The sequence below is a fragment of the Erpetoichthys calabaricus genome, chromosome 12 (genome assembly GCF_900747795.2).
Source record: "Erpetoichthys calabaricus chromosome 12, fErpCal1.3, whole genome shotgun sequence".
Taxonomy (NCBI): Eukaryota; Metazoa; Chordata; class Cladistia; order Polypteriformes; family Polypteridae; genus Erpetoichthys; species Erpetoichthys calabaricus.
This window is the reverse complement of record NC_041405.2, coordinates 81,660,168-81,685,840: the sequence shown is the minus strand read 5'-3', so window position 1 is coordinate 81,685,840 and position 25,673 is coordinate 81,660,168. Positions and strand designations below refer to the sequence as shown.

Sequence of the window (25,673 nt, the reverse complement as noted above, 5' to 3'; positions counted from 1 at the left end):
GCTCAACGTTCGCGTAACGTGAGGGGTGGAACCGGTCCAAGATGGCGGCGACCACGGAGAGTAGCAATGCGGGTTCTTCTAGTAAAAGAAAGCATTTGGGTATCCCCGAGGCCGTATTTGTGGTAAGAAGATGATCGGGGTGGTTGGATTTTGCACTTGATAGGAACCCTTAATGGTAACGCTGCGTCTATTGCTGAGTCTACTGTCTTTGTGCTTGCGGTTTGTGGGGTAACGGCCACAGCCTTACATGGCAGTTGAGTGAGCAAAATGCAACTCGGTTTCCAGGCGGCGTGGGGCGTGTAGGACTGAAGCGGCAGACAACTCATTAAAAGGTGGTAGAGAATTTGAAACAGAGTGAAAATAACGGGTTACTGTCTAATAGTAATTAATTGGCGTACGTGTTCTCATTCGTTAGCAGTGCACAGAGCCAATATCGTACGTATCCTCTCCAGCACATTTTAGTAGGCTTTACAATGTTGCTTCCCATTGCTTTTTTTAGTTTTTTGTCTTTAAAAAGGTAAACACCCTTTTCCGCGAGGTATTATATAAACCTACACATACACACTTGTATAAATTATATACCTGTATGTGTGTGTATATATATATATATATATATATATATATATATATATATATATATATGTATATATATATATATAAAAATGTGTGTATGTGTGGTTAGTTTAAACGTAGCATTTGTGGTAACGAAGTTATGTGTCTTAGCTGAACCGATGCCACTGCCTTTGGAACAAGAGAATAAAAGTATGCAAGCCGAATTGCAAAAATGTAGCGTATTTTCGCTTTGTAGCTTCATCGCAGTAACACAGAAACGTCATCAATATCACTGAGTATGTCTTTATTTTACATAGTGGTTGTAGTAGTAGTGGTTTAGTGTTTCAGATACTTTGTTTCTTTCCTAATTGTTAATCGTTAAATCTGTTCACCCCAATATTCAATACTAAACCTCCCATGGTGAGTGATCTATTTTTAAGATGTTATTCTCCTATGAATAGAGAATGTAAAATAATAGTGGAAACCAAATGTGTTTCCACTATTAAAGTTTAAATTTGCATGTTTGTCATAGCTGTTTGTTGTCTGTACTACATGAAAATGATATAGTATGACACACCTTTTATTTTTCCTGTGGTATCGCTTTTTACTGGTGTGTGGCAGTCAGTCACCCACCAGCAATTGAATCGCCATGGTCAGCTTATCTCCTGAGGTCACCTTTGTGTATTTCATATATCATGTTCAGTGAGTGATGTTCATCCATGAAAAGTTCTTCCTTCACTTTTTGTAAATCAGAAAGCACCACCACTTGTGGCCCATTGGTACAGTAATTGTCAGGTACCTTGACCCCTTACTGCCACTGCATGCAGACAGGTGTACACTGGTGGTTCTTATGAATCATGGATAAATTAATTTGTCAGTTATAAGTACTTTAAGGCACTAATGTAGCAATGTCTCTTGTAGCAGGTTGCATGCACTGCCAGGAAAAACAGTGCATTTACTTGTAGACTTTTAGTTTTTATGCTAGGTGAATTTTTACTTTCCCAATGTAATACCACCAGATGGCAGAGCCATCCTTTTCTGTATGTATGACAGCATGTCTACTTGCATTGCAAGCCAGTAAACAATTTAACAATTCAGAGCAGTCAAGTCTTTGTCAGATCAACAGATTTTAGAAAATGACCTTGTCTGATTTGCTTCATATTTGCAGAAAACTCATTGTACCCAATAACTTTTGTGTCAAAGTTTAGGCTTGTATGGACATTTTGTTTCTGAAATATGGAGGCTTTAGAAAGCAGGCGTGGCTTTAATTTTACTGTAAAAATGAGTGCTACTAAAAAAAATGACAGCGTTCCTTAAGTTATAACTTTTGAGCTGTTAATGCTAGATGCATTAAATTGTCAAGGGTTGCTATTTAGTATCAGATGACTTTAACATCTAAAATAGTTGGTCCACATTCATATTTTGTGCATTGATTAATTAAATTTGCTCCTTCCAGTGGAATAATTCTTTTTATGGCAGACTTCGTCATAGATGGCCAATATACTCCAGCTTTGTCCAAAATTCTGTTAATATACAGTGCATTCGGAAAGTATTCACAGCGCATCACTTTTTCCACATTTTGTTATGTTACAGCCTTATTCCAAAATGGATTAAATTCATTTTTTTCCTCAGAATTCTACACACAACACCCCATAATGACAACGTGAAAAAAGTTTACTTGATGTTTTTGCAAATTTATTAAAAATAAAAAAACTGAGAAATCACATGTCCATAAGTATTCACAGCCTTTGCTCAATACTTTGTCAATGCACCTTTGGCAGCAATTCCAGCCTCAAGTCTTTTTGAATATGATGCCACAAGCTTGGCACACCTATCCCTGGCCAGTTTCGCCCATTCCTCTTTGCAGGTTGGATGGGAAGCGTCGGTGCACATCCATTTTAAGATCTCTCCAGAGATGTTCAATCGGATTCAAGTCTGGGCTCTGGCTGGGCCACTCAAGGACATTCACAGAGTTGTCCTGAAGCCACTCCTTTGATATCTTGGCTGTGTGCTTAGGGTCGTTGTCCTGCTGAAAGATGAACCGTTGCCCCAGTCTGAGGTCAAGAGCGCTCTGGAGCAGGATTTCATCCAGGATGTCTCTGTACATTGCTGCAGTCATCTTTCCCTTTATCCTGACTAGTCTCCCAGTCCCTGCCACTGAAAAACATCCCCACAGCATGATGCTGCCACCACCATGCTTCACTGTAGGGATGGTATTGGCCTGGTGTGGAGCAGTGCCTGATTTCCTCCAAACGTGACGCCTGGCATTCACACCAAAGAGTTCAATCTTTGTCTCATCAGACCAGAGAATTTTCTTTCTCATGGTCTGAGAGTCCTTCCGGTGCCTTTTGGCAAACTCCAGGCGGGCTGCCATGTGCCTTTTACTAAGGAGTGGCTTCCGTCTGGCCACTCTACCATACAGGCCTGATTGGTGGATTGCTGCAGAGATGGTTGTCCTTCTGGAAGGTTCTCCTCTCTCCAGAGGACCTCTGGAGCTCTGACAGAGTGACCATTGGGTTCTTGATCACCTCCCTGACTAAGGCCCTTCTCCCCCGATCGCTCAGTTTAGATGACCGGCCAGTTCTAGGAAGAGTCCTGGTGGTTTCGAACTTCTTCCACTTACGGATGATGAAGGTCACTGTGCTCATCGGGACCTTCAAAGCAGCATAAATTTTTCTGTAACCTTCCCCAGATTTGTGCCTCGAGACAATCCTGTCTCGGAGGTCTACAGACAATTCCTTTGAATTCATGCTTGGTTTGCGCTCTGACATGAACTGTCAACTGTGGGACCTTATCTAGACAGGTGTGTGCCTTTCCAAATCATGTCCAGTCAACTGAATTTACCACAGGTGGACTCCAATTAAGCTGCAGAAACATCTCAAGGATGATCGGGGTAATCAGGATGCACCTGAACTCAATTTTGAGCTTCATGGCAAAAGCTGTGAATACTTATGTACATGTGCTTTCTCAATTTTTTTATTTTTAATAAATTTGCAAAAATCTCAAGTAAACTTTTGTCACGTTGTCATTATGGGGTGTTGTGTGTAGAATTCTGAGGAAAAAAATGAATTTAATCCATTTTGGAATAAGGCTGTAACATAACAAAATGTGGAAAAAGTGATGCGCTGTGAATACTTTCCGGATGCACTGTACATAGACATAAATTGATTTTATTTTCCATTTTTTTATTGCATAACAAGTAAAAAACTTGTATTTCTTTCAGAAGGATGTCTGATTGCTAATGAAATATAGCAATACCTATTCAAATCTGAAAGATCTGGTGTGGTTTAGTGTAGAGATACAGAGGGCCACTGCTGTTCTTCAGCATGAAAGATATTTTTGATACAATTTTCAGAAAGCCATAAATTGGCAAATTTGCAACTGTGGGCTATCTATTTTAGTTGTTAAAGGTGTCTAATACATAAACACAATTGATGAAAGCTTAATGCTTTTAGCATTAACAGTTTCAAAAGTGATGACTTATGGAATATTGTCATTTTTTAGTAGCACTCCTTTTTACAGTATACAGTGGAACCTCGGGTCACGACCGTAATTCGTTCCAAAACTCTGGTCGCAACCCGATTTGGTTGTGACCTGGACTAATTTCTCCCATTGGATTGTATGTAAATACAATTAATCCGTTCCAGACCATACAAACTGTATGTAAATATATTTTTTTTAAAAGATTTTTTAGCACAAAAATAGTTAATTATACCATAGAATGCACAGTGTAATAGTAAACTAAATGTAAAAACATTGAATACCACTGAAAAAACATTGAACAGAGAAAACTAACATTACAAGTTCACGCAATAGCCTTATGAACCGCTCGCTGTAAACATTTTTTTTTTAATGAGTTTTAAGCACAGGGGAAAAAAATGAAAATTTTAAAAATCCTTAATTTATATACAAACGAACCATAAACAACCAAGAAAACTAACCTTGCATGAGGCGAGTTCTGGCATGAAGGTAGTGAGTAGGAAGAACTAGCTACTCGTATAAGGATAGTTTTGCAGCAAATCACCCTGAATCTTCCTGGCTTTCTCACATAACATTGCCTCGCTTACGCAATCCCCTGCAAGTTGCTTCTCGTTCAACCACACTAGCAACAGTTTTTCCAGCACTTGAGGCCTCTGCCTGGTTAACGCTGTAACTCCTTTTGCAACATCAGCTGCTTTAATGGCCTCTTTCTGCTTTAGAATAGTCAAAATTTGACTTCTTGTGCTCGGTGGCAAGATCAGTAACACGAACGCCATGCTCATACTTTTCAATAATTTCTTTCTTTAATTCGATTTCAATTTTCTTCGAACCTTACTTCTCATCAACACTACCACTCTTCACTTGCTTAGAGGCCATGGTTAATTGCAATATTAATGCAAAAGCACACAAAATAGAGCACAAAGAGTTCACAGTGAATGCACGCACGTCTGACCGAGAACAATGTACAGGGAGAGACTGAACACATGCGGAAATCATTGGCGCATACGAACCGTAAGGGAAACTGGCTTGTTCGTCACCCGAGTGTGTGGTCATGAACAGGTTTAAAAGTTTGCCGAACTTTTTTGGTTGTGACCCGAGGTTCCACTGCATGAATGTTTCTTGGGTTGAACTTTGTCATAAAAGATAGTGTGACCTCCATTAACACTTTAGTTCCAGTTTGATTGCAAGATTATTTTTGCTATAATTCTGTTTTGTTCATTTGGTCTGAATTATCATGTAAATAACACATTTATAGTTACCCTTTAGAATTCATGTTCCAAATGTATGGTTTTATAACAATTTTACATTAAATTCAGGTTTATTGTTTCCACTTGTTAGAGCTGTCTAGTTTTATTTAAACCATTTCAAAGTGCTGAAGTCATGTCTGCTTTCTTAAAAAATATCTAATTCATTATATCTCCTTGGTTGTGTATGTTCGCCAAATATCTTACAATTTTATGTTATTTGCTTCTGCCATCTTCTTCTACACGCAGTGTTTTCAGTTCAGTGTGTTGTATGTGAATGTAAATTAAATTACAGATGTAATTGATTTCTATTGTATAACTGTAACAACAACATTTATTTATATAGCACATTTTCATACAAACAATGTAGCTCAAAGTGTTACATGATGATGAAAGAGAAAAAAGACAAAATACATCATTAAAATTAGGGAATACTAATTAACATAGAATAAAAGTAAGGTCCGATGGCCAGGGAGGACAGAAAAAAAAAAAAAAAACCTCCAGATGGCTGGAGAAAAAAATAAAATGCAGGGGTTCCAGGCCACGAGACCGCCCAGCCCCCTCTAGAATTTGTAGAAAACTGTCGAATTTGTTTGGCTGACACTTCCTATATTCATGACTTTTATGCTCCAAACAGATTTGTTTTCTTAGGATACATTTGAAATATCTTTTTTTTATTTTATTTATCAGGAGGATGTGGATGCATTTATGAAACAACCTGGAAATGAGACAGCTGATGCAGTTCTTAGAAAGTTGGATGAACAGTATCAGAAATATAAGTTTATGGAGCTGAATCTTGTGCAAAAGAAACTAAGGTAGAGATCTGAACCTATGTGAATCTGAGAACTCAAAGCTGACATGAGTCAGTAAGCCTGTAATTAGTATTCATTGTAGACAATGCTGTATTTGAGACCGTGAAGAGCGCATCAAAAGTACTGCATTTTACAATATACAGTGTTATGCTTTCCATAGTTATACCAAAAAACACTTCTCTCATTTAAAATCCCAGTAATGTGTTTGTGACTCTATGGTCATTTTGCTGTTTTTTCTTTTTTTGTTCAAAAGTTAGACTTCAAATCTGTGAATTTTTGATCAGATTGTAAGGAATCCGGTGCACGAGTAATGTTTGCAGTGTAAATTATTGGCTGTTTATTACACCCTTTATCTGGGGGATTTGAATACATTTCACTTTATTATTGTATAACAGTTTTTCCTGTTAACTTTTTTGCTTACAGATTAAAGAACCAGATCCCACAGATTAAACAGACATTAGAAATTTTAAAGCACATGCAGAAGAAAAAGGTATTATATTCATATTTTGCATAAACAAAATGTTTGTCTCATAATGTTTTTGGTGAGAATTCCTGTTTTCAAACTAATCTGTTTTACAAATGAAATTGTTTATGAGCAAATATATTATAAAAATATTTCTTGGATGTCTAGCTGAAAGAACAGCTTTTATCTTTTTCACTCAGTTTGAAGGCTATTTTCAACCACTCATCATGCTTGGTAAATCTGGGCTTTTCAGCTGGAATTGAAATATATAGCATGATTGGGTCTAAACTGAAGACTGCCAATGTTGCAACTGTCACCATCTCTACAGTGAAGGATGCTGATGGCTTTGATATGATGAAGTGGGAATTCTGGTGGTGTTTCTTGTAGAAAACTTTGATCAATAAGGGTGTATTGGTTGCTGACCCCTTGGAGCTTTACACCTATAAATAACAAAATATTAGCAATAAATACCAATAAATATTTTTATATCTATTATAAAAAAAAAAATCTTGGAAGGAGACGAGACGTGATTGTCTCAGAGACACTTTCACGTCCCTCGAGACAAGTCTTCGTGCCAAGTGATGAAACCACGCCCGGGGCTGGAAGCCCCACAATACAAGTGCTTATGCAAAGAGATTTGGAAAAGTCCTGGCTGGTTATGTCAGACACATTTCTTGTAGAGAGAAAGAAATTATATTCACTCATGGGCAGTTATACGTTGCGTTGTCACAATGTAATTCCAAACACGGAATCAAAATTCAATGCGTTATTGATGAAAAGGTAAAAGCGAAAAGAGATTGAATATATGGACATAGGTGATATGACAGTAGTGTGCCGTGCGAAATGCAGATCACGTGGCACGGTAGCAAAAGCCAGCCAGCAGCTGATTGAGCAAAGAGGAGGTTATATATAAAAAAAAGAAACTGTTTCCCATTGTATCACCATTTAAGAGGGGTGTTGGAGGAGTGATCGCATCTCCTTGGGGTGCGTTCAGCCCCCCTGTTTACAACGTGTGCGGCAGAGACACAAAGTGGTTGGCGTAGCGCAGGGTACAAAGACCCTTAGTTTTAAACAAAAAAAAAGAATACATGCATTTCTTAAAATGAATATGCACAAAAAAGGCATATATACAGTACAAATTTTAGATTTGACTTTGTTGAGGAGATCTTGCAGTCTTGTCGTGAAATACATATATACCCATAAATATAGAATATAGATTGTTTACTACAACATTTGAATCTTAAAACTGCCACCATGCTAATATTCTGTTTTGGCACAGTTTTGAATTACATAATTTAATAGAACCAGAATAGAAAATGTATTTTGTGTTCCCAACTAACAGATGAAATCTCATTGTATCATTACCTCTTTTTTGAATGTCTCGTTGTTAAAAAAAAATATTTAATATCAATAAAAAAAGCAATCTCTTTCTTCAAATAAGTAAAATTTTAAATGCTGCAGCTTTCAAAGCAGTAAACTAAGGCCTTGAATTCAGCTGAATGGCATGCAGTGTGTAAATTTTCTAACCTGTTAAAATAAGTAGGCTGTCAGAACACTATTGTTTACCTTGCATTGTAAGTTGAGTTATTGAAAAACAGTGAGAATTGCAGGAATTTGTGTGCTTTTGGGGATCAAGTTAATGCCTAAATGCAATGTCCTATTTACATCTTGAAACAACTAGTAGTTAATTTGATGGAATGCATGTCACATTTAATGACTGCAAAAGCTAAAATCTTGCCACTCCTGGAGCTGTCACCTTAAGTGACTCACAGCATGTGACTATTTACAAAACTGCTTCTGAGGTTTTGCACTGCTTCAAAGTCATTTATTGCTCCGCGAGAGTAATGCAAGCTTAGGGTACCAAAGAAGCTTTTGCAGAAGTAAACAAACACATATCATAGACAACTTGGTTGTAATGTGCTTCTTTCAAAAATTCACAGCAGCCTAATAAATTAATCTGATTTGCTTTATGATTGGATGGTGAGTTACCTTTAAACCTCCTAAGTCACCTTCCAGCAGTACTGGGTAGTAAAGGTAGGGTAAACTGATATTATGGAAGGTCTGGGGCAAAGTTTGAAAAGTAAAGAAAATTATATAAAGCAAAGTACAGTCAAATTTAAGAAACTGTGCTTCTATGCACAACTAATTGGCTAGAGTTAGAAAATATTTTTTTAAAGAGTGCCTTAGTAACAGTAATGAACACTTGCAATTTTGTTGCAAGCATTTGTACTTTGAGAGCACAGTCTCTTCAGGGTTGCACATTGATCTGCTCCTGCTATCAAAACTATTTTTTTTTTTAGGTGGTTTATGCTTTACATATAAGACTCACTTTACCTTATGTGATGTGCTGTAGATCTGCCCAATCAGAGTGTTAACTAGTAAATCACATTTTTGTCATTCAGGAAAAAAATATATCTCACACAATTTTTAGCCCAGTGAGCAGTTTTAGTTCAAGTCTTTCCACCGGTGTTTATAAAAATCTTGTCTAAGATTCTTTTTATGCTAAGTCTGTTACATTCTGTTACTGCAGAGTGTATACAGCATAATTTTTTTAATTTTCACTTTATCATTAAGAGAATTACAAATCAGACATGCAGATTTAACACCAAGATGAAAATGTTTTTTCATATACATAATTAAGAGAATTTCACTTAGTCATATAAAGCACAGTTTTACAATCTTTATTTCAGTTTAACCATATATGTGTTAAAAAACCTATGTATTTTTTTTATGTCCACAGTGTAGGTTTAGTAAAGAGAAATGGACATTACTTATTAGCTTCATTTAATGGTTTTTTCAGTGGTATTCTACCTTTGGAATTCAAAAGTTAATTTGCTTAATTTCATAAACATGCATAGCAGCTCTTGAAATTAAAGCATTCAAACATTCTCAGTATTCCACAATAATCTGGAAAATAACAGTATTCTGTTGTAGTAGTATACAGAACTTTGCATGTACTTTTTAATACTTCAAACACATAAGCTATCATTGTAGCATAAGTTACAGGGCAGACACCAGTCCATCACAGAGAGTGTTTGCACATACCCTAACACTCATTCATGCAGGGTTATAATCTGTGACACATGTGAAATATGATAGAAAATAGTCTATCAGTATTATTTGCATGTCAGAGGCATCTGTAATTCACCATGTTAATACACTTTGAAGTAATGTCAAGCAAGTATTGTGCACATAGAATTTTTGGGGATACTCTTAATTGATCAGTAAGGATGTGTGACTAAATATGCTTTGTGATGAATTGACAGTTACTCTACAGCTAGCACCTACTATTATAAAACAGGAACAGCATGTTAAATTGAAAGTAAAGTTTCCTTACAGTCAACACTTTAATTTTCTATATATTATTTTGTTGTTTACCTATATAACAGTCACCTTTACTCATGAAGACTTACAGACATAAGGATAAATTCAGTATATGATCCAAGTTTTGAGAAAGAAGTGATCTTAAAATGATGCTAAAACTATTCATAGTTTAATTTCTTTATTATTACACTTACATAGCGCTTTTCTTACTACTCAAAGCACTCTCCATGCAGGGAGGACCTAGGGATGTGCACCCCATGATCTCCTTACTGAGAGGCAGCAGCGCTACCACTGCACACTGTATAGTTCAGACTAATCGTGCTGTTCAAAGCACTAAACAGTAATGGCACTGGGTTTTCTGATATTTCCCAACTGTTAAATATAATTTTTATGTAACGATAACAAAACAAACTTGATATGCACTGCACAGTGCATAATGTGGGTCTGCGGAGTGAGGATCCTTTTGTAGTGAAATTTAAAGGAAACACACCCAGGCCCCTACAACAATAGAAAATGAATGTTTGATGTCCTGTTAATTGAAATGAGCACAGTTTCAGTACCGTGCTGTAATTTTCACATGGACATTTTGAAAGAATTGTTCTTATCTCAATTATAATTAAGCAACTTCTGCAACTTTATATGTTTTCCATTTTCATCAAAAATATGCTGTTTTCAAAAAAAAAAAAAAAAAAAAATTAGTAATGATTAAAAAATCTTTACACTATTTTCATTTGGGGGGTACATTTAACTGACCATAATAAGAATATTATGAGTACTACCAATGGATATACAACACTGATCCCTCTGCATTTGCATGCATAATTAGCTATATGCTGGAGCTACCATGCGAAACAAGCCTTAAAGAACCCCTCCACAAAAAAAGCACATGCAACCCTATGAAATAATGAAAGATTTGTTACTGTTCAAAATGCTTTTTTTCTTCTTCATGGGAGAAAAAAATGCAAAGCATCTGCACTGAGATTAGAAAGAAAAAAGGCATTCTCACTGCACCTAGAGCTGCAGCTTTAAACAATGGAATGAGCCAGTCTCATGTGGCTGCTTCGTGGCATGGCTAATGTTCCCCAAGACTGAAACTCTGTGATGTATTTCATGGAGTATGGCAAAGTTCCCGAACATTTCCATGATTTTACCATACTGTAAAGTGGACTCCGCAGGGTTCACTTCCCACTACTTTAGATATATTGTTATATGGTTGTGGATCAGTTTTAAACTGTTTACTGAATATGTGAAAATTTAAACTGCAAAACAAAAAAATTGTAAATACCTTTTTTTTGTAATTTACTTCATGAATATTTTATAATTTAGTTCATTCTTTCTGAAAGTTGTCAGTTCTGCAATTATTGTAAGCTTTTCTGAATTGAGTTAGTTTTTGTATTTTACATATCATTTTATTCATCGCAAGTACTTTTACAACTTTTATAAAGATCTTTTTAATTTGTACTAGGTATGAAAGGCTCAAAAAATTATACAGTATTTAATAATCATAATGTTGAAAATTAATCATGAGTTTTAACAAAAAAATGAATGGATTTTTGACAATCATAGCTGATGAATTTTTTTTGTCGCTTTCTATTGTAGGACAGCACTGAGCCTATGGAAACCAGGTATCTGTTGGCAGATAATCTTTACTGCAAAGCCTCGGTTCGTCCCACAGACAAAGTGTGCTTATGGTTGGGGGTAAGACGTTACTGTTATTTTTTCAAAGAAAGATAATACATAGTATGTTTTTCTTTGAAATATGAATGAAATATGCATAGATATTTTCTATATGTGGAGTACAGCACTGAAAAAGTGTCAACTTATGAGAATGATAGTTCAGCAGAGGCTGTTCTGATGTTATCCTTGCTTGGTGAACTGGAATAAGAGTTTTCTGAATATTGCTGAGTGTTACATATTACTTCTATTTGGGAGTTAATTAAAAGATAATGTTTGCTCCTAAAATCTTTACTTTTGATTGCTGCTAATGGGCTTTGTTTACAGCTTTTTTTTCCCTTTAGAATTATTTTTTGTTTTTCTGCATTGGAGCAATGGTAACTGAAAAGATGAGATCCGCTGAAAAGGCACTTGTTTTATAAACTTTGTACTGCATATGGAGTGAGGAGTAGTCCAAGTTGAAAGTGAAGTTGGCAGGACAATTAGTAAATAGCCAGTGTTGTAGCAGCTAGTAGTAAAAGTTAAGGGTGTTTCCTTAGTTTGAAGAAATTCAAGTATAAAACAGATATAGCATTACATAGCACTCATATTGGAAAGTGCTGGTGCTCCTCATTCATAAGGAGGAAACCCTTTACTCTAAGTTCAATGTAGGAAGTGGTCTTGGGTTTGAAAGTAAGTAAGCAAGGGAGGGACTTGTCATTAAGAAACACCTAGTGTGGGCCTAGGAGCAGGATCAAGCAGTAGTAGAAGCCAGCAGGACAGTAACTAACTAGTCCTGGATAATAATAGAGAATTGGAACATCTGGCGTAGATGACCTGTAGAGAGGTAGTATGCACCCCCAAGGTGACAGAAAAGATTCCAGACCATAGAGGTAGAGAGAAGTTGGTCAATGTCGAATACAAGTACAGAGTATAATGGTACACACTGTACAGGGACACGAACTGCAGAACTGTTAAGTGTCAAACTATTTTCAGCACCTTGCGGAACTGGACAGTGACTCTTATTACTCTGAGGTGGTAGGCAGGTATAGGTATCCCCAGGGGTTCACCTCAAAACATGTCCCAAGAAGGAGAAAGATAGTGATAATGGGGTACTCAGTCATTTGGGGAGTTGAATTGCAGGTTTGCTCCAGAGATGAGAAGTCTTGCTAGATGAATAGGCTTCTGGCCAGAGTGAGGAGTGGATCTAATAGTCACTGTCCATATTGGAACTAGTGACATACATAGGGGGCAGTCTGTCGATTTTGTTATCCAAATTTTAACATGTGTCAATTCAGGTAAGACTGAGTAAATAAGAAAGTTTAACGTATGGCTCAAATTTTGGTGTAGTACAGAGGAGCATATGTTTATGAGGTATTGAGACCCCTTCTGGACCACAAGGGACCTGTTCTGTCATGACAGATTACATTTGAAACTGAGGGGCATCATGTTTTTTGGTGTGTGTGTGTGTACGGGGTGGGGTGGGGGGTTGGTGATATGAGTAGGTTAGTCGAGGATTGTTTAGACTAGGGAATGGGGGTGATCATATAGAATATGCCAGGCTTGCATATAAAGGGACACACACTAGTGTAAAAACAAATACATACAGTAACTAAGACATTACTATACCAAATGTAAAGAGACAAAATAAAATAAGTAATTATATTTTTAATGTTTGTTAACACTAGGAATAGCTAAAATAAAACAAGTTAGTGGGAGCATTATGTAGTATTTTGGCAGACCACTTATGCAGAAACTCAAACTGTTAAATTTAAATTTAGCAGGGCAATGTTTCAACAGATGTGGTAAAGTCTGAAAGGGATAAATTGGGATAAGCTTTTAATTATGGAGACAGTGAAAGAAGGAGCACTGGTAAAGATTTAATTATGTTTTACGTTCTGTATAATGCAGGAGAAGTTAATCCCAGAATTAAGCTGTAAGAAATTATAAGAGCAGCTGTTAAAAAGGATATTAGGAAAGCTTACAGTTGTTTTGTATTTAAAAGCAGTAAAGAAGGAGGTGAAGTGTATTAGGAACACTAAAGGCGAATTAAAAGGCACAGGCAGTGAAACAAGAAATACTCTGAACATGCATTTTACTTTAGTTTTCATGTATGTGGAAGTGGGTAACCTTCCAACAGTAATGGGAACAGCCAATGAGACAGTAATATAGAAATTGTAGAGTGAGAAATGCTACTTGGATTAGAAGGGGTGAAACCAAACAAACTGTATAACATTTACCCTCATGCTTATGGACGTTAATGAGTACTTATATAACCGCCCCACCCTTCCCTCTGCTCTGGGGAAATTCATAAGGACTAGAAGATAGTAAATGTTATCCTGTAACATAAAAAGGTGATCCAAGTAAATATAGAGGTTGATAAGCTTATTAGCATGCTTCACAGATTAATTAATTGAAGGAATTATTAAGGAAAAGATTGAGAATCACATGGCAAGAGCAAGGTGTGTTAGTTATCAGTTAGCATGGGTTCTAAATGGAGAGGTTGTGTTTTTACTAATATACTTTTATCAAGATAATACATAAGAGGTTAGTTTAACAAAAAAAAAACACTTAAAGAAGTGAGCCTTAGGGTGCACTATGTAGATTGTGCAAAATTGGTTCAAGCACAGGAGGCAAAAGGTTATGGTGTGAGGACCTTATCAAAATTATGTTTAAAGCAATGTCCCTCAAGGGTAAGTACTGGGAATGTTGCTGTTTTTAAATATACTGTATGTAAATGATCTGGATATGAATATTAATAGCAAGCTGGTTAACTTTGTAGATAATACCAAAATAAGTGGAATGGCAGATTAGTTAAGAATCTGCCAAATAATTGCAGTGGGACTTGCACAGAATGCAGACTTGGGAAGGTTTGTAGCAATTAAAAATTTAGTGTTAAAATGTAAGATACTACACATCTGAAGTTAAAGTATTAGATTTGAGTGCACAATGGAAGGTCTGAAACTTGAAAGCACCCCTTATGAGAAGGATCTTGGAAATGCTATTAAGAAGGCTAACACAGAATGCTAGGTTATATAGTACAGTGTTTAGAGTGCAACCTAAAGGAGGCTAAGGTTAAGCTATATAACATACTAGTGAGGCTTCAACTGGAGTGCTGCATGCAGTTTTGTTCTCTAGGCCACAAAAAAGTAGCAGCATTTGAAAAAGTCCAGAGAAGAGCAATGACGCTGGTTCCAAAACCTGAGAATTAGGAGGAAACACTAAAGGAGTAGAACCTTTTCAATTTAATTTGATGAAATGTCACATGATTGACATTTTTAAAACTATGAAAGGGATTAATACATTACATTGGATCCAGGCTATCACTTTAAAATTAGTTTTTTAACAACACACAATGACAGAGATGGAAGTGTATCGTATATGTGAGTACGTTTAAACATTGGAAAGTCTTTCTTTAAGCAGATAACCATAGACACATGGAATAAGTTAACCAAGTAGTGTGGTAGACAGTTGAACTCTACAGACTTTCTTAACTCAATGTTATTTTGGAGAAGTTATGTTGGCAGAATTGTCAAGTTTTGTAGAGCTGAAAAGCATGTTCTCATCAAAGTTTTCATAATGTTCTAATATTTTAAATTAAGAACTATATTTTTCTTATACACTTCTGGGCTTATACAGTTAAGGCCATGATATATTGTTCTAAAAGAAAGTTCTATCTAATTGAAAATGGATTAAGAGGTTGAAATATCATTACCAGTCTGTGCTGTATGCTGATTTTTTTAGGTGTAAAAGCACAAACTTATAAAATTTTCATATTTTAAGCAAGCTGTGGCAAGCCACATGTTCTTTGACCACTTAAGCCTGTTCTTTAAGGTTTGTGCATAACTATCTGGTGTTTAGGCAATTACTATTGTATAAATGAACCCACGCTGATGTCACACCACAAACAAGATATAAAGGTTTATATCATGTCTAAAAACATTTAGAGGATATAACTTTTATTTTTAATGTTCCATGAAAATAGTTTCCTAGCTTTTATTTGATGTATAATTTGTATGTTTTCCCCCCCTTGATATTTAATATTTTTGTCCATCACTTTGTAAGTATTTGGTTACTGGTAAATCCCAAAAGTTAGCTTTATTTGGCATATGAAATTTCATTAGAGTTGGAGAGAGGAAAGACAGGTAACTTTGAAAGTTAGTAGCTTTTGGAATCAGGCTATTACCTTCAGTTCCATTAGCATGCAAGCAAAACAAAACAAAAAACCTGTTGGTAAGTAAACAAAGACCAGTTGTGCTATTGGACAATCAATACAGTTAAACAAGCATGGTTGCATTTGATACGTGAATGCCAGTATTTGTTTACTGTACCAAAATCCTGCCATTTTTGGAGGCAATGTGTGTAATCCAGCATAGGAGATCTCTGTTATATTATGGAACTCGTTCTTTAATGGACAATTGTAGGTAAACAGTTAGTTTCAATTTTTCTCACACATGCACATTTATACCCCAGAGTTGGTGGCATCCTCATGTGGCATGAATTCAGGATTCTTAATTGAAGAAATTAAATGTTGAGCTCTGTCAATGAGGTACTTTGGTATGCTAAAATAAACATGTGGTATGCCAATCTAATATCCAGAAAATCACTATATCTACATTAGGAAAGGGTGATATGCTGGTTAGTCCAGAATTCCAGGTGAAATTCTTCTTCTGGTGTGGATTTAATAAAACTGTTTTACCATTATGCTAAAAATAAGGGGAAAACTTGTGAACACATTTAAACCTGCAAATCTGTACATGCAAAAGGAAGCACTGTTATTTATTGGTGCAATAAGTGTGTCTACCCTTTTACGAATATTACTTAGATTGCTGTGACTAGATGCAAGCAGAAAGATCGTACTGGAAGAAGTCATGTCTGGTTGCAGCATACAGTACATGCCATGTAAAATAGAAGGTCACTGAAGTATGGAGTAAGCCTAAGTAAAGTTTTTTTGTTTCTTGCCTGGCTGATTGTATATCACATTTTCCTGTGAAACCTGAATACTGTTTTTGATACCGATAAGATGACTGGATTATTGGTGACGGCTAAATAAAACGTTGCTATTGCTGATTTCTTTGAGTTGACTGTAGTGATTTCTTTGAGTTGTGTAATGAATTTGTATAAGGAAAATTAAACCTATCCTGCCCATTGCGACATCAGAGTAGAAGCAGTGAGTACACAAGATCTGTCTGCTGGCTATATAGCAAACTGTTGAACTGTTATTGGACAACCCCATCCTCACTACACATAAAATTCAAGCCCTTTGGGTGCCAACAAGCCTGCCGCTCGCCTTTGATCACTTTAGTTTTAGTTAGCTATAATATCAAAGCTACTGCTTAAGTAAACTGTACCTTTATATTGACCAAGGTGTCCAGAATCATAGCTCCTAAAAGGAAAACCCACCCAAGTACTGGGCAACAGAAGCTAACTGGATTCAGTGAAGCAGAGTTCTGGGTTGATTTTGCACTTTCCAGTGGAATAATTCTTTTTATGGCAGACTTCGTCATAGATGGCCAATATACCCCAGCTTTGTCCAAAATTCTGTTAATATGCAGTGCATCCGGAAAGTATTCACAGCGCATCACTTTTTCCACATTTTGTTATGTTACAGCCTTATTCCAAAATGGATTAAATTCATTTTTTTCCTCAGAATTCTACACACAACACCCCATAATGACAACGTGAAAAAAGTTTACTTGAGGCTTTTTTCTAATTTATTAAAAATAAAAAACTGAGAAATTACATATACATAAGTATTCACAGCCTTTGCTCAATACTTTGTCGATGCACCTTTGGCAGCAATTCCAGCCTCAAGTCTTTTTGAATATGATGCCACAAGCTTGGCACACCTATCCTTGGCCAGTTTCGCCCATTCCTCTTTGCAGCACCTCTCAAGCTCCATCAGGTTGGATGGGAAGCGTCGGTGCACAGCCATTTTAAGATCTCTCCAGAGATGTTCAATTGGATTCAAGTCTGGGCCCCTCAAGGACATTCACAGAGTTGTCCTGAAGCCACTCCTTTGATATCTTGGCTGTGTGCTTAGGGTCGCTGTCCTGCTGAAAGAGGAACCGTCGCCCCAGTCTGAGGTCAAGAGCGCTCTGGAGCAGGTTTTCATCCAGGATGTCTCTACATTGCTGCAGTCATCTTTCCCTTTATCCTGACTTATCTCCTAGTCCCTGCCGCTGAAAAACATCCCCACAGCATGATGCTGCCATCACCATGCTTCACTGTAGGGATGGTATTGGCCTGGTGAGGAGCGGTGCCTGGTTTCCTTCAAACGTGATACCTGGCATTCCCACCAAAGCGTTCAATCTTTGTCTCATCAGACCAGAGAATTTTCTTTCTCATGGTCTGAGAGTCCTTCAGGTGCCTTTTGGCAAACTCCAGGCGGGCTGCCATGTGCCTTTTACTAAGGAGTAGCTTCCGTCTGGCCACTCTACCATACAGGCCTGATTGGTGGATTGCTGCAGAGATGGTTGTCCTTGTGGAAGGTTTTCCTCTCTCCACAGAGAACCTCTGGAGCTCTGACAGAGTGACCATCGGGTTCTTGTTCATCTCCCTGACTTAAGGCCCTTCTGTCCCGATCGCTCAGTTTAAATGCCCTCCAGCTCTAGGAAGAGTCCTGGTGGTTTCGAACTTCTTCCACTTATGGATGATGGAGGCCACTGTGCTCATTGGGACCTTCAAAGCAGCAGAACTTTTTCTGTAACCTTCCCCAGATTTGTGCCTCGAGACAATCCTATCTCGGAGGTCTACATACAATTCCTTTGACTTCATGCTTGGTTTGTGCTCTGACATGAACTGTCAACTGTGTGACCTTATCTAGACAGGTGTGTGCCTTTCCAAATCATTTCCAATCAACTGAATTTACCACAGGTGGACTCCAGTTAAGCTGCAGTAACATCTCAAGGATGATCAGGGGAAACAGGATGAACCTGAGCTCAATTTTGAGCTTCATGGCAAAGGCTGTGAATACTTATGTACATGTGCTTTCTCAATTTTTTTATTTTTAATAAATTTGCAAAAATCTCAAGTAAATGTTTTTCAAGTTGTCATTATGGGGTGTTGTGTGTAGAATTCTGAGGAAAAAAATGAATGCAATCCATTTTGGAATAAGGCTGTAACATAACAAAATGTGGAAAAAGTGATGTGCTGCGAATACTTTCTGGATGCACTGTAAGTATGTGTTTCTCATGCTGTCTTTGTGCACATAGCCTATGAAAAATTTAACTGTGTAGATACATGTGTAAGCTTAGGTATAGCCTGTTAAGTATGATTTCTGCCCAGTTTTGTTTATTTGTTGCATAATACTCTTTATCTGTACTTATTTTAATTGGAATGGAAGATATTTTAACTGATTGTTACAATTTATTAAGTTATTTTGGAAACAAATAGCAGATCTTATAAGTTTTCATTTCTTTAGTGAGTGAAGATTATTCTGATAATTTAGTTTCAGTGGGATTGTTATCACTGCTTGCATCCTTGACTGAAGACCAGTCAGTCATAATGTGATGCTCAGTCAGTGCAGTAACAGCCATGCTCAGAGGCAACATCTACAGATGATTATTTAGCATAAGCGTTTTTATTTTAATATATTGAACATAGAAGATCTACGTTACTTTATTAGTACTAAGCTGTGCTAAAACAAGTGTTTATTGATGACTGACATACAATGAATGACATTTCACATGTTAGCCATGTGTAATACAAGGTGAAGGCCAAAACAAATCTTTAAAAACATCTATTTCAATATGTGCTTATGTGTAGAGAAACCACAGACACCTTCTTCTTAAAATTTTGACCTTTGGTTGGGCTTGTTTTCTGATGCAGGTGACTAGCTGAAAACATGTGCAACTCGCATCAGCAGTTATGTCCAGCTAAATTTAAATAACATCCCTTACATTTTGTTGTCTTGTGCTTCTTCTTTTTTTTTTTTTTTTTTTTTTTTTTTTATACAGTATGTGAAATTTTGTTTACCTTTTTAGATGAAAGAGGCTAGCTCTATTATCCCAGTGGTCACTTGGTGTGTTTGCTCATGTGCATCTCAAACTTTCCAGTTTAGAGCTTCAGACATCAAGGCTACAACCCTCATTTATTCTCTGCATTAAAATGACCATCAATTTTTTTCTCATGTGTTTGCATTTTTGGTTCAAGCTTTTTGCAGTCAATGCTATGCAGTGCAAGTCAGTGAGGTGGTAAGAAAAGTCAAGACCATTCCCCCCCCCCCCCTTAAGCAACACATTTACGTATTCAGAGTTGATAGACACGAAAAAAAACTTAATTCATTTTAATAAAAACTTAAAATCATATACTATATGAGTGTAGTTGCCCCAATTTTCTTGGCAATGACCATCAGTTCAATACTAGACCAGTGGTCGGATATTTTCTGCTGATTTTTATGAATACATCTGCTATGTTTTACACCACAATTTTCCAAGCCCCCATTTGAAAGACCACTTTCCACCATTTAAAAATAACAAAATATGACTATTCCCCTATAAGAAAAAGTTCTGCCAGCGTTATTCAGATTCTTTTCAAAAGCGAACCCCTGATTAACCTAAAGAATGTCGTATAAAAGAAATGTTCAGCTTGTTAGACATTCTGTGTGCAGTGTCACAGACTTGAGTAGGACTTGCAAGTTTGTATTGTTATTGTGATCTGAGCATGATTTGCCTCTAAAGGTTCCTCTGTTTAGCTTCTTTGACGTCAGAAATAAATGTTATACATTGAAATATTTATCATGCATATATTTTATTTCCCTGTTGATTTGTACAGTATTCAAATGTTCTTTTTATCTCTAGGCTAATGTAATGTTGGAGTATGACATTGATGAAGCACAAGCCCTCCTAGAGAAGAATTTGGCTACAGCTACACGTAATCTTGACTCACTTGGAGAAGATTTGGATTTCCTCCGAGACCAATGCACTACTACTGAAGTCAGTATCCTTTTACAGGTCTATTTTCTGACCAGGTATAGGCACATTTCAGTGTAAATGTGCACTTCCACCATATGTCTCTTGAGAATATACATGAAAAAAGGGCAGTGGTCTAGATCATAATCTTTTTATGCATCTCCTCATATGCCTTTATTTTGTAGTGTAGTGCAATATCTTGGAAAATTCTTGAGCAGCAAGTAACTTACCATAACTTGATAGAGGTAAGTCATTAAAAGTTTTAAATGTATGCTTTACAAAATATTAGTAAGATCATTTTTTTTCGGTAGAGCAGTTGAACCTTTGGGGATGCAAAAATCACATCTTAAGCTGTTATTTACTCCTGCAAAAAAGCTTTTTAACTAAACGTTTCTCATTTGTATCATTTTCTATTATTTGTTTAAAGAATATTCTTCCAATACTTTTTGGATAATAGAAATGTTTTTTAACAAGCAATAATATTCTTTTTGGAGAGCACTGGTTTCATTCTTGGTATCCTCCTGTGCCAGACGACAACCTTGTGTAGAGTTTTGTTTATGATGTACCCACGAACACTAAATGCAAAGAAGCATACACATCTCTAGCTGTTGCCTCAGAGTTCCAGAGTTTGACTTCACTGTCAGAAAAAATGCTAAATAAAAGTAGGATATATAGTAGAAGTGCAGAAAGCATTGTTCCCTGATAAGAATGTATGTTCTCTTCAGATCTGTCAAAATGTAGGTGTCATTTTGTTTGGCCAACATGAGCCTTCTTGTGATGGGATGAAAATTCTGACGCTCCATTGTACAGGAAGAATTTCGTTCTAGTTGACAATCATAGTGGTGGTAGTATCATGCTTTTTTGATACATGGCATTTCTGGGCCTTGATGATTACTATTATTGAAGTAACCATGATTTATCTTTTTCTTTGTATCAGAAGTTTCTGCAGAAGAATATCAGCTAAAATTCAAGTGTAGCCTAGCAGGCTATATATTTTGCCTTTTTTATTGGAAATCCTTAATGTTTTTCTTTGTCTATACTCACAGTTCAGATCACATAAAAAGATTTTTTTTTAGAATGGCCAAATACCACTGAGTTGAAGCAGATTTAAAGTTAGTTATTGATGCTAAATATGGTGTCACCAGTTGTTTAGACAGAGGGACACTTTTTTAGACAGGGCATAAGGCATGTTATAATTGTTTCTAATAAATAAATGAAACCACCATAAATCTTGGCTTTTCCTTTCCATAAGGTTCTTGTTATCTAATATTATGTTTTAATTGAAAATAGAAGAATGTTCACTGTTAGAAATTTTCAGTAATATAGTGAAAAGTCAAGCAAAATGATATATTTTATTGGCTAACTAAAGGTGTTATTTTGCTTGACTTTTCACTACATTCATAATGGCTAACACGGTACAACACCCTAGTACTATGACGAATGACAAATGCTTATTCAGATTGTAGATGAAAATCACATATTTTGGTCAGTCTAATTAATGTTTTAATCATTTATTTTTTTATATATTGTCTGCTTTTTTAATGTCCTTTTAATTAATTAAGTCTGACTTCAATAACAAAAGGGGTTTTTCATCAACTTGAAGTTTTACAATTTAATTTAAAACTATAAATCAAAAATGAAATTGATTTCATTTAGGCTTTATGCAATGGCACAAAACAATTGGGTAAAACTCACTGAACAGGGGTTTTTGGCGTTTGTTTTTCACACAGTGTTCTCCGAAGTTTGGAATTGTCGTCAGCCAAGAGTTTTGAGTTTGATGTAACCCTAGAAACTGATTTAATTTGTTGTAAGCCTGCATGTTATTTTTGTGTTTGTTTTTTTTTTTTTTTTGCCTTAACCTTCTTTTCCAAGATATGGCACGTGTCTACAATTGGGATGTGAAAAGAAGGAACAAAGATAACCCCTCCAAAAACAGTGAAATGTCTTAAAGGTTCACCCGGAGCCCAATCATTCTGTCTGTCTGGGGAAAAAAATCAATAGCTTTTTTATGTTTTGTTCAGACTGATTTACACATCTTCAAAAGCAAATAGAAACAGGGAAAAAACAAGGAGCAGCACGTGCAGTCCTTGTGATGCACATTGAAAAAACTCTGGAGGCTACTTTGATTTGTCATGCGGTTGGGATCTCTGGCTGTTTGCTGCAGCCACATGATTTTTTTCCTGGTCAGCCGTCCACAGGATTTCTTGGCAACTGTTCCCCCCCCTCACCCCATCTCCCATGTTTTGCATATTTATAGGATTAGCTGTAGCACTTCAAATGTGGTATTTATTTGTTTAGGGACAAAACATGGCAAAGCTGTGTTGGTTTAAGGCATGGTCTTGATAATGTATTTTTTTATATTACGTGAAAATTGCTTAGAACATAGCTGATATTCTAATAACATGTCAAATCCCAAGTCAACTAATTCTGTCCCATCATGAAGGCCTGCTGGATGGACAGTGTTCAAGACTGTCCCTTTTTAATAAACATCACCACTCCCTCTATAAATGCCTGGATAAATTCATAATTCAATTGTCATGATTTTAAATATGTCTTACACCCATTGTCTGTGTCTTGTGGATCCCTTACTTTTACTTTTTCAGTGCCCTCCATCGTTCTGTGATATACTGTGTATAATACACAGGTGTACAAATGCTGTATTTATATATTTAGCACCCATACTGTCACTGAGCCTTAGAGACAGACCACATAGGACTGACTACCTTATATTTTGTTCTTGGCATTGACAAATTACAGCAATTGATAAATATAATCTGATCTAAAAAAGCGATTTCTATGACAGTCAATAGAGTATACTGCTGACCTATCAAAGGACTACAGTGTAATACCTACAGTTCCCTAGGAGATTTGCTTTTATTGTGTTATTCATCAAGATATTTTGTCTTTCAAGTGCTTTAAATGTTATTCAAATCTAACGTGTTAAATGCCTTAAAAGTACCTCTTGTTTTTGCAGTATTATATCCTGATGGGTTGCGACTGGCATAGATTTTACAGAGAGTATCTATAGATTTAGTACATGGGAGGGGGAGCATAAAATCGCCAGTGTTGATTTTGGACACATTTCATTTTAGCATGTCTTGCTGCCATCTTGTGGTAATACATTGCAGAACTCGGTTAGACAGTTTTTGACACACATTGGCTTGGAAATCCATAGCTCTGACTTTTGACCTGAAACCATTTTTAGAAGAATTTCTCCTTTTAAGATTATTTTAAGTTCAGAATTTCATATTTGAAATTCAAAATTATTTCTGTATTGTTTACTTTGACATTCTAAAGGTTTTATAAAACATTGGCTTAATTCTAGCATTCTAGGACTCCATATTAGAGCATTGTCACTTTAATATACTTGTTAAATGTCATTATTTCTTTTTGAACGATATTTCAAATTGGTCATTTATGTCTTTGCACAGGTGCCACAGTATTATGCAGAGGTAATGACTGCAGTGCTGTTCACATCTGATTATTAAAATAATTGTTAACTGGGTGCTTTTCAACAGCTTTACAACATGAGAAAAACAAAAATAATTTTCATATTTAATTATTATAAAATAATGGCACCACTGAAAGCTGCCAACATTTCTGAGTATTGTGACTACATTACAGTCAAATTCAGTACAGTGCAGTAGTAAATTATTAGTGGGAGAATAAAATAGCTTGTTTGCCTTCTTGATGCCTTACACTGTTTCACAACTCACATTTCAAAATTTTTTATCATAGTGGCTTATAAGCCCCCATGAATTTAAAAATGGAAAATTAATGTAATAGCCTATGTACCTTTTACTTGTTTATTTCGACAAAGTAAGTAGTGTTACTGTCTCACAGTGACTCCAAGTATGATTTTGCTTGGAATTTCATCACGGACACTGTGTTTGCTTTCAGATCAGCTATTGAGTGACCAGTATTGGCATATTTAAGTGAGCCCTGTTTTGGAGCGACGTCCTTGCCTTTTTCTCATCACATCTGGCTTATGCCTTGGCCTGGTGTCCATGAACTGTACCGATCAAGCTTGAGAATGGCTGGATATTAGCTCTTAGGCAAGGCAGTCATTGGCAGTTGGATGTTGTCCTGCAATTCTTAGTTAAGCCTCATTATTTGCCTAAAGCAGAGTACTCCACTCTGGTCCTGGAGGACCACAGTAGGTGCAGGTTTTCATTTTAAACCTGCTCCATAATTAGAAGCCAGGCCTAGCAGATAATGAAACTTAGTATTTAATTATATGACTTGTTAGTGCTTTCATTCTTCCTGGACAAATGTTTATGCACATTTTATATGCATCTGAAAGTGTCTGTGTTAAAACAATGTTTTGAAATACTGTAAATGAAATGAAGGGGAAGGACCAAGAGATGCAAATCTGTTCCAGACCACAAAACACATGGATAATATTACCAGAAAATGTGTCAGTGTCTGAGCAGGTGGCCTCTATCACTTGGCACATGTAATGATGTGGTTGCTGATACAATGAATAGTATAAAAAATGAAAAGCTAAAGGTTCGGCCAGTTATCTTCCCAGCAAGTCAGCCACCAAGTACAGTACCATTATTTTTACCAAAGCTTCTGTAATTTGCCTCAAAATAAATGAATCACGGGTTGACCCTGGCCATGCAGACTTGATGTTTGTGAGTCTCATCTTGGCATCACATATGAATTGTGAGGTAATGGAATGTAACAGCTTATTGACAATAAAAAGCAGCATCACTCATGCTAGCTGCTCTAATTGCAATATTTGGTTTACTTTGTTAGTATCCGAGGGGAAATCGTCTTTTTGCATGACGTCTGGGGGTCAGAGTGCAAGGTCAGCCATTGTACAGTGCCCCTGGAGGAATTTTCAGGTTAATGGCCATGCAGTGCAGTAAAGTGATCTGATTACATTAGAAGAACTGAACACTGCTGCAGATTGCCTCATTATATTGCCAAAAACAAGTATGTGCAGTCGTACCGTACGAAAACTCTGTTATTGGCTTCCACTACAGCAATCATGATGGAGTGATGCTTGGCTGAAATATTCCTGAGCCGTCTGCCAGTTCCCTAAGAAATGACCTTAGGTAGGCTATATAAAGTGATGAAGAAACAGAAAACCTCTTCAGTGTAAATGTGCAGCATTGTACCCCTTAAAAGAGAACTGAAATACAGTCTGCATATCATAATGATCACTTTTGTGGTGCAGTATGTTTGTCATGTTAACACACATTCTAATAATTTCTTGGTGTGATAA

General features: G+C 36.4%; 1 protein-coding gene across 1 annotated transcript; it reads left to right on the top strand.

The window, feature by feature from the left end:
* Window positions 1-25,673, top strand: vbp1 (von Hippel-Lindau binding protein 1). The gene is made up of 6 exons (XM_051935120.1): window positions 1-122; window positions 5,967-6,091; window positions 6,512-6,578; window positions 11,475-11,573; window positions 20,330-20,468; window positions 22,313-25,673. The coding sequence occupies exons 1-6, from the start codon at window positions 42-44 to the stop codon at window positions 22,387-22,389; spliced, it is 588 nt and encodes a 195-aa protein (XP_051791080.1). The 5' UTR covers window positions 1-41; the 3' UTR covers window positions 22,390-25,673.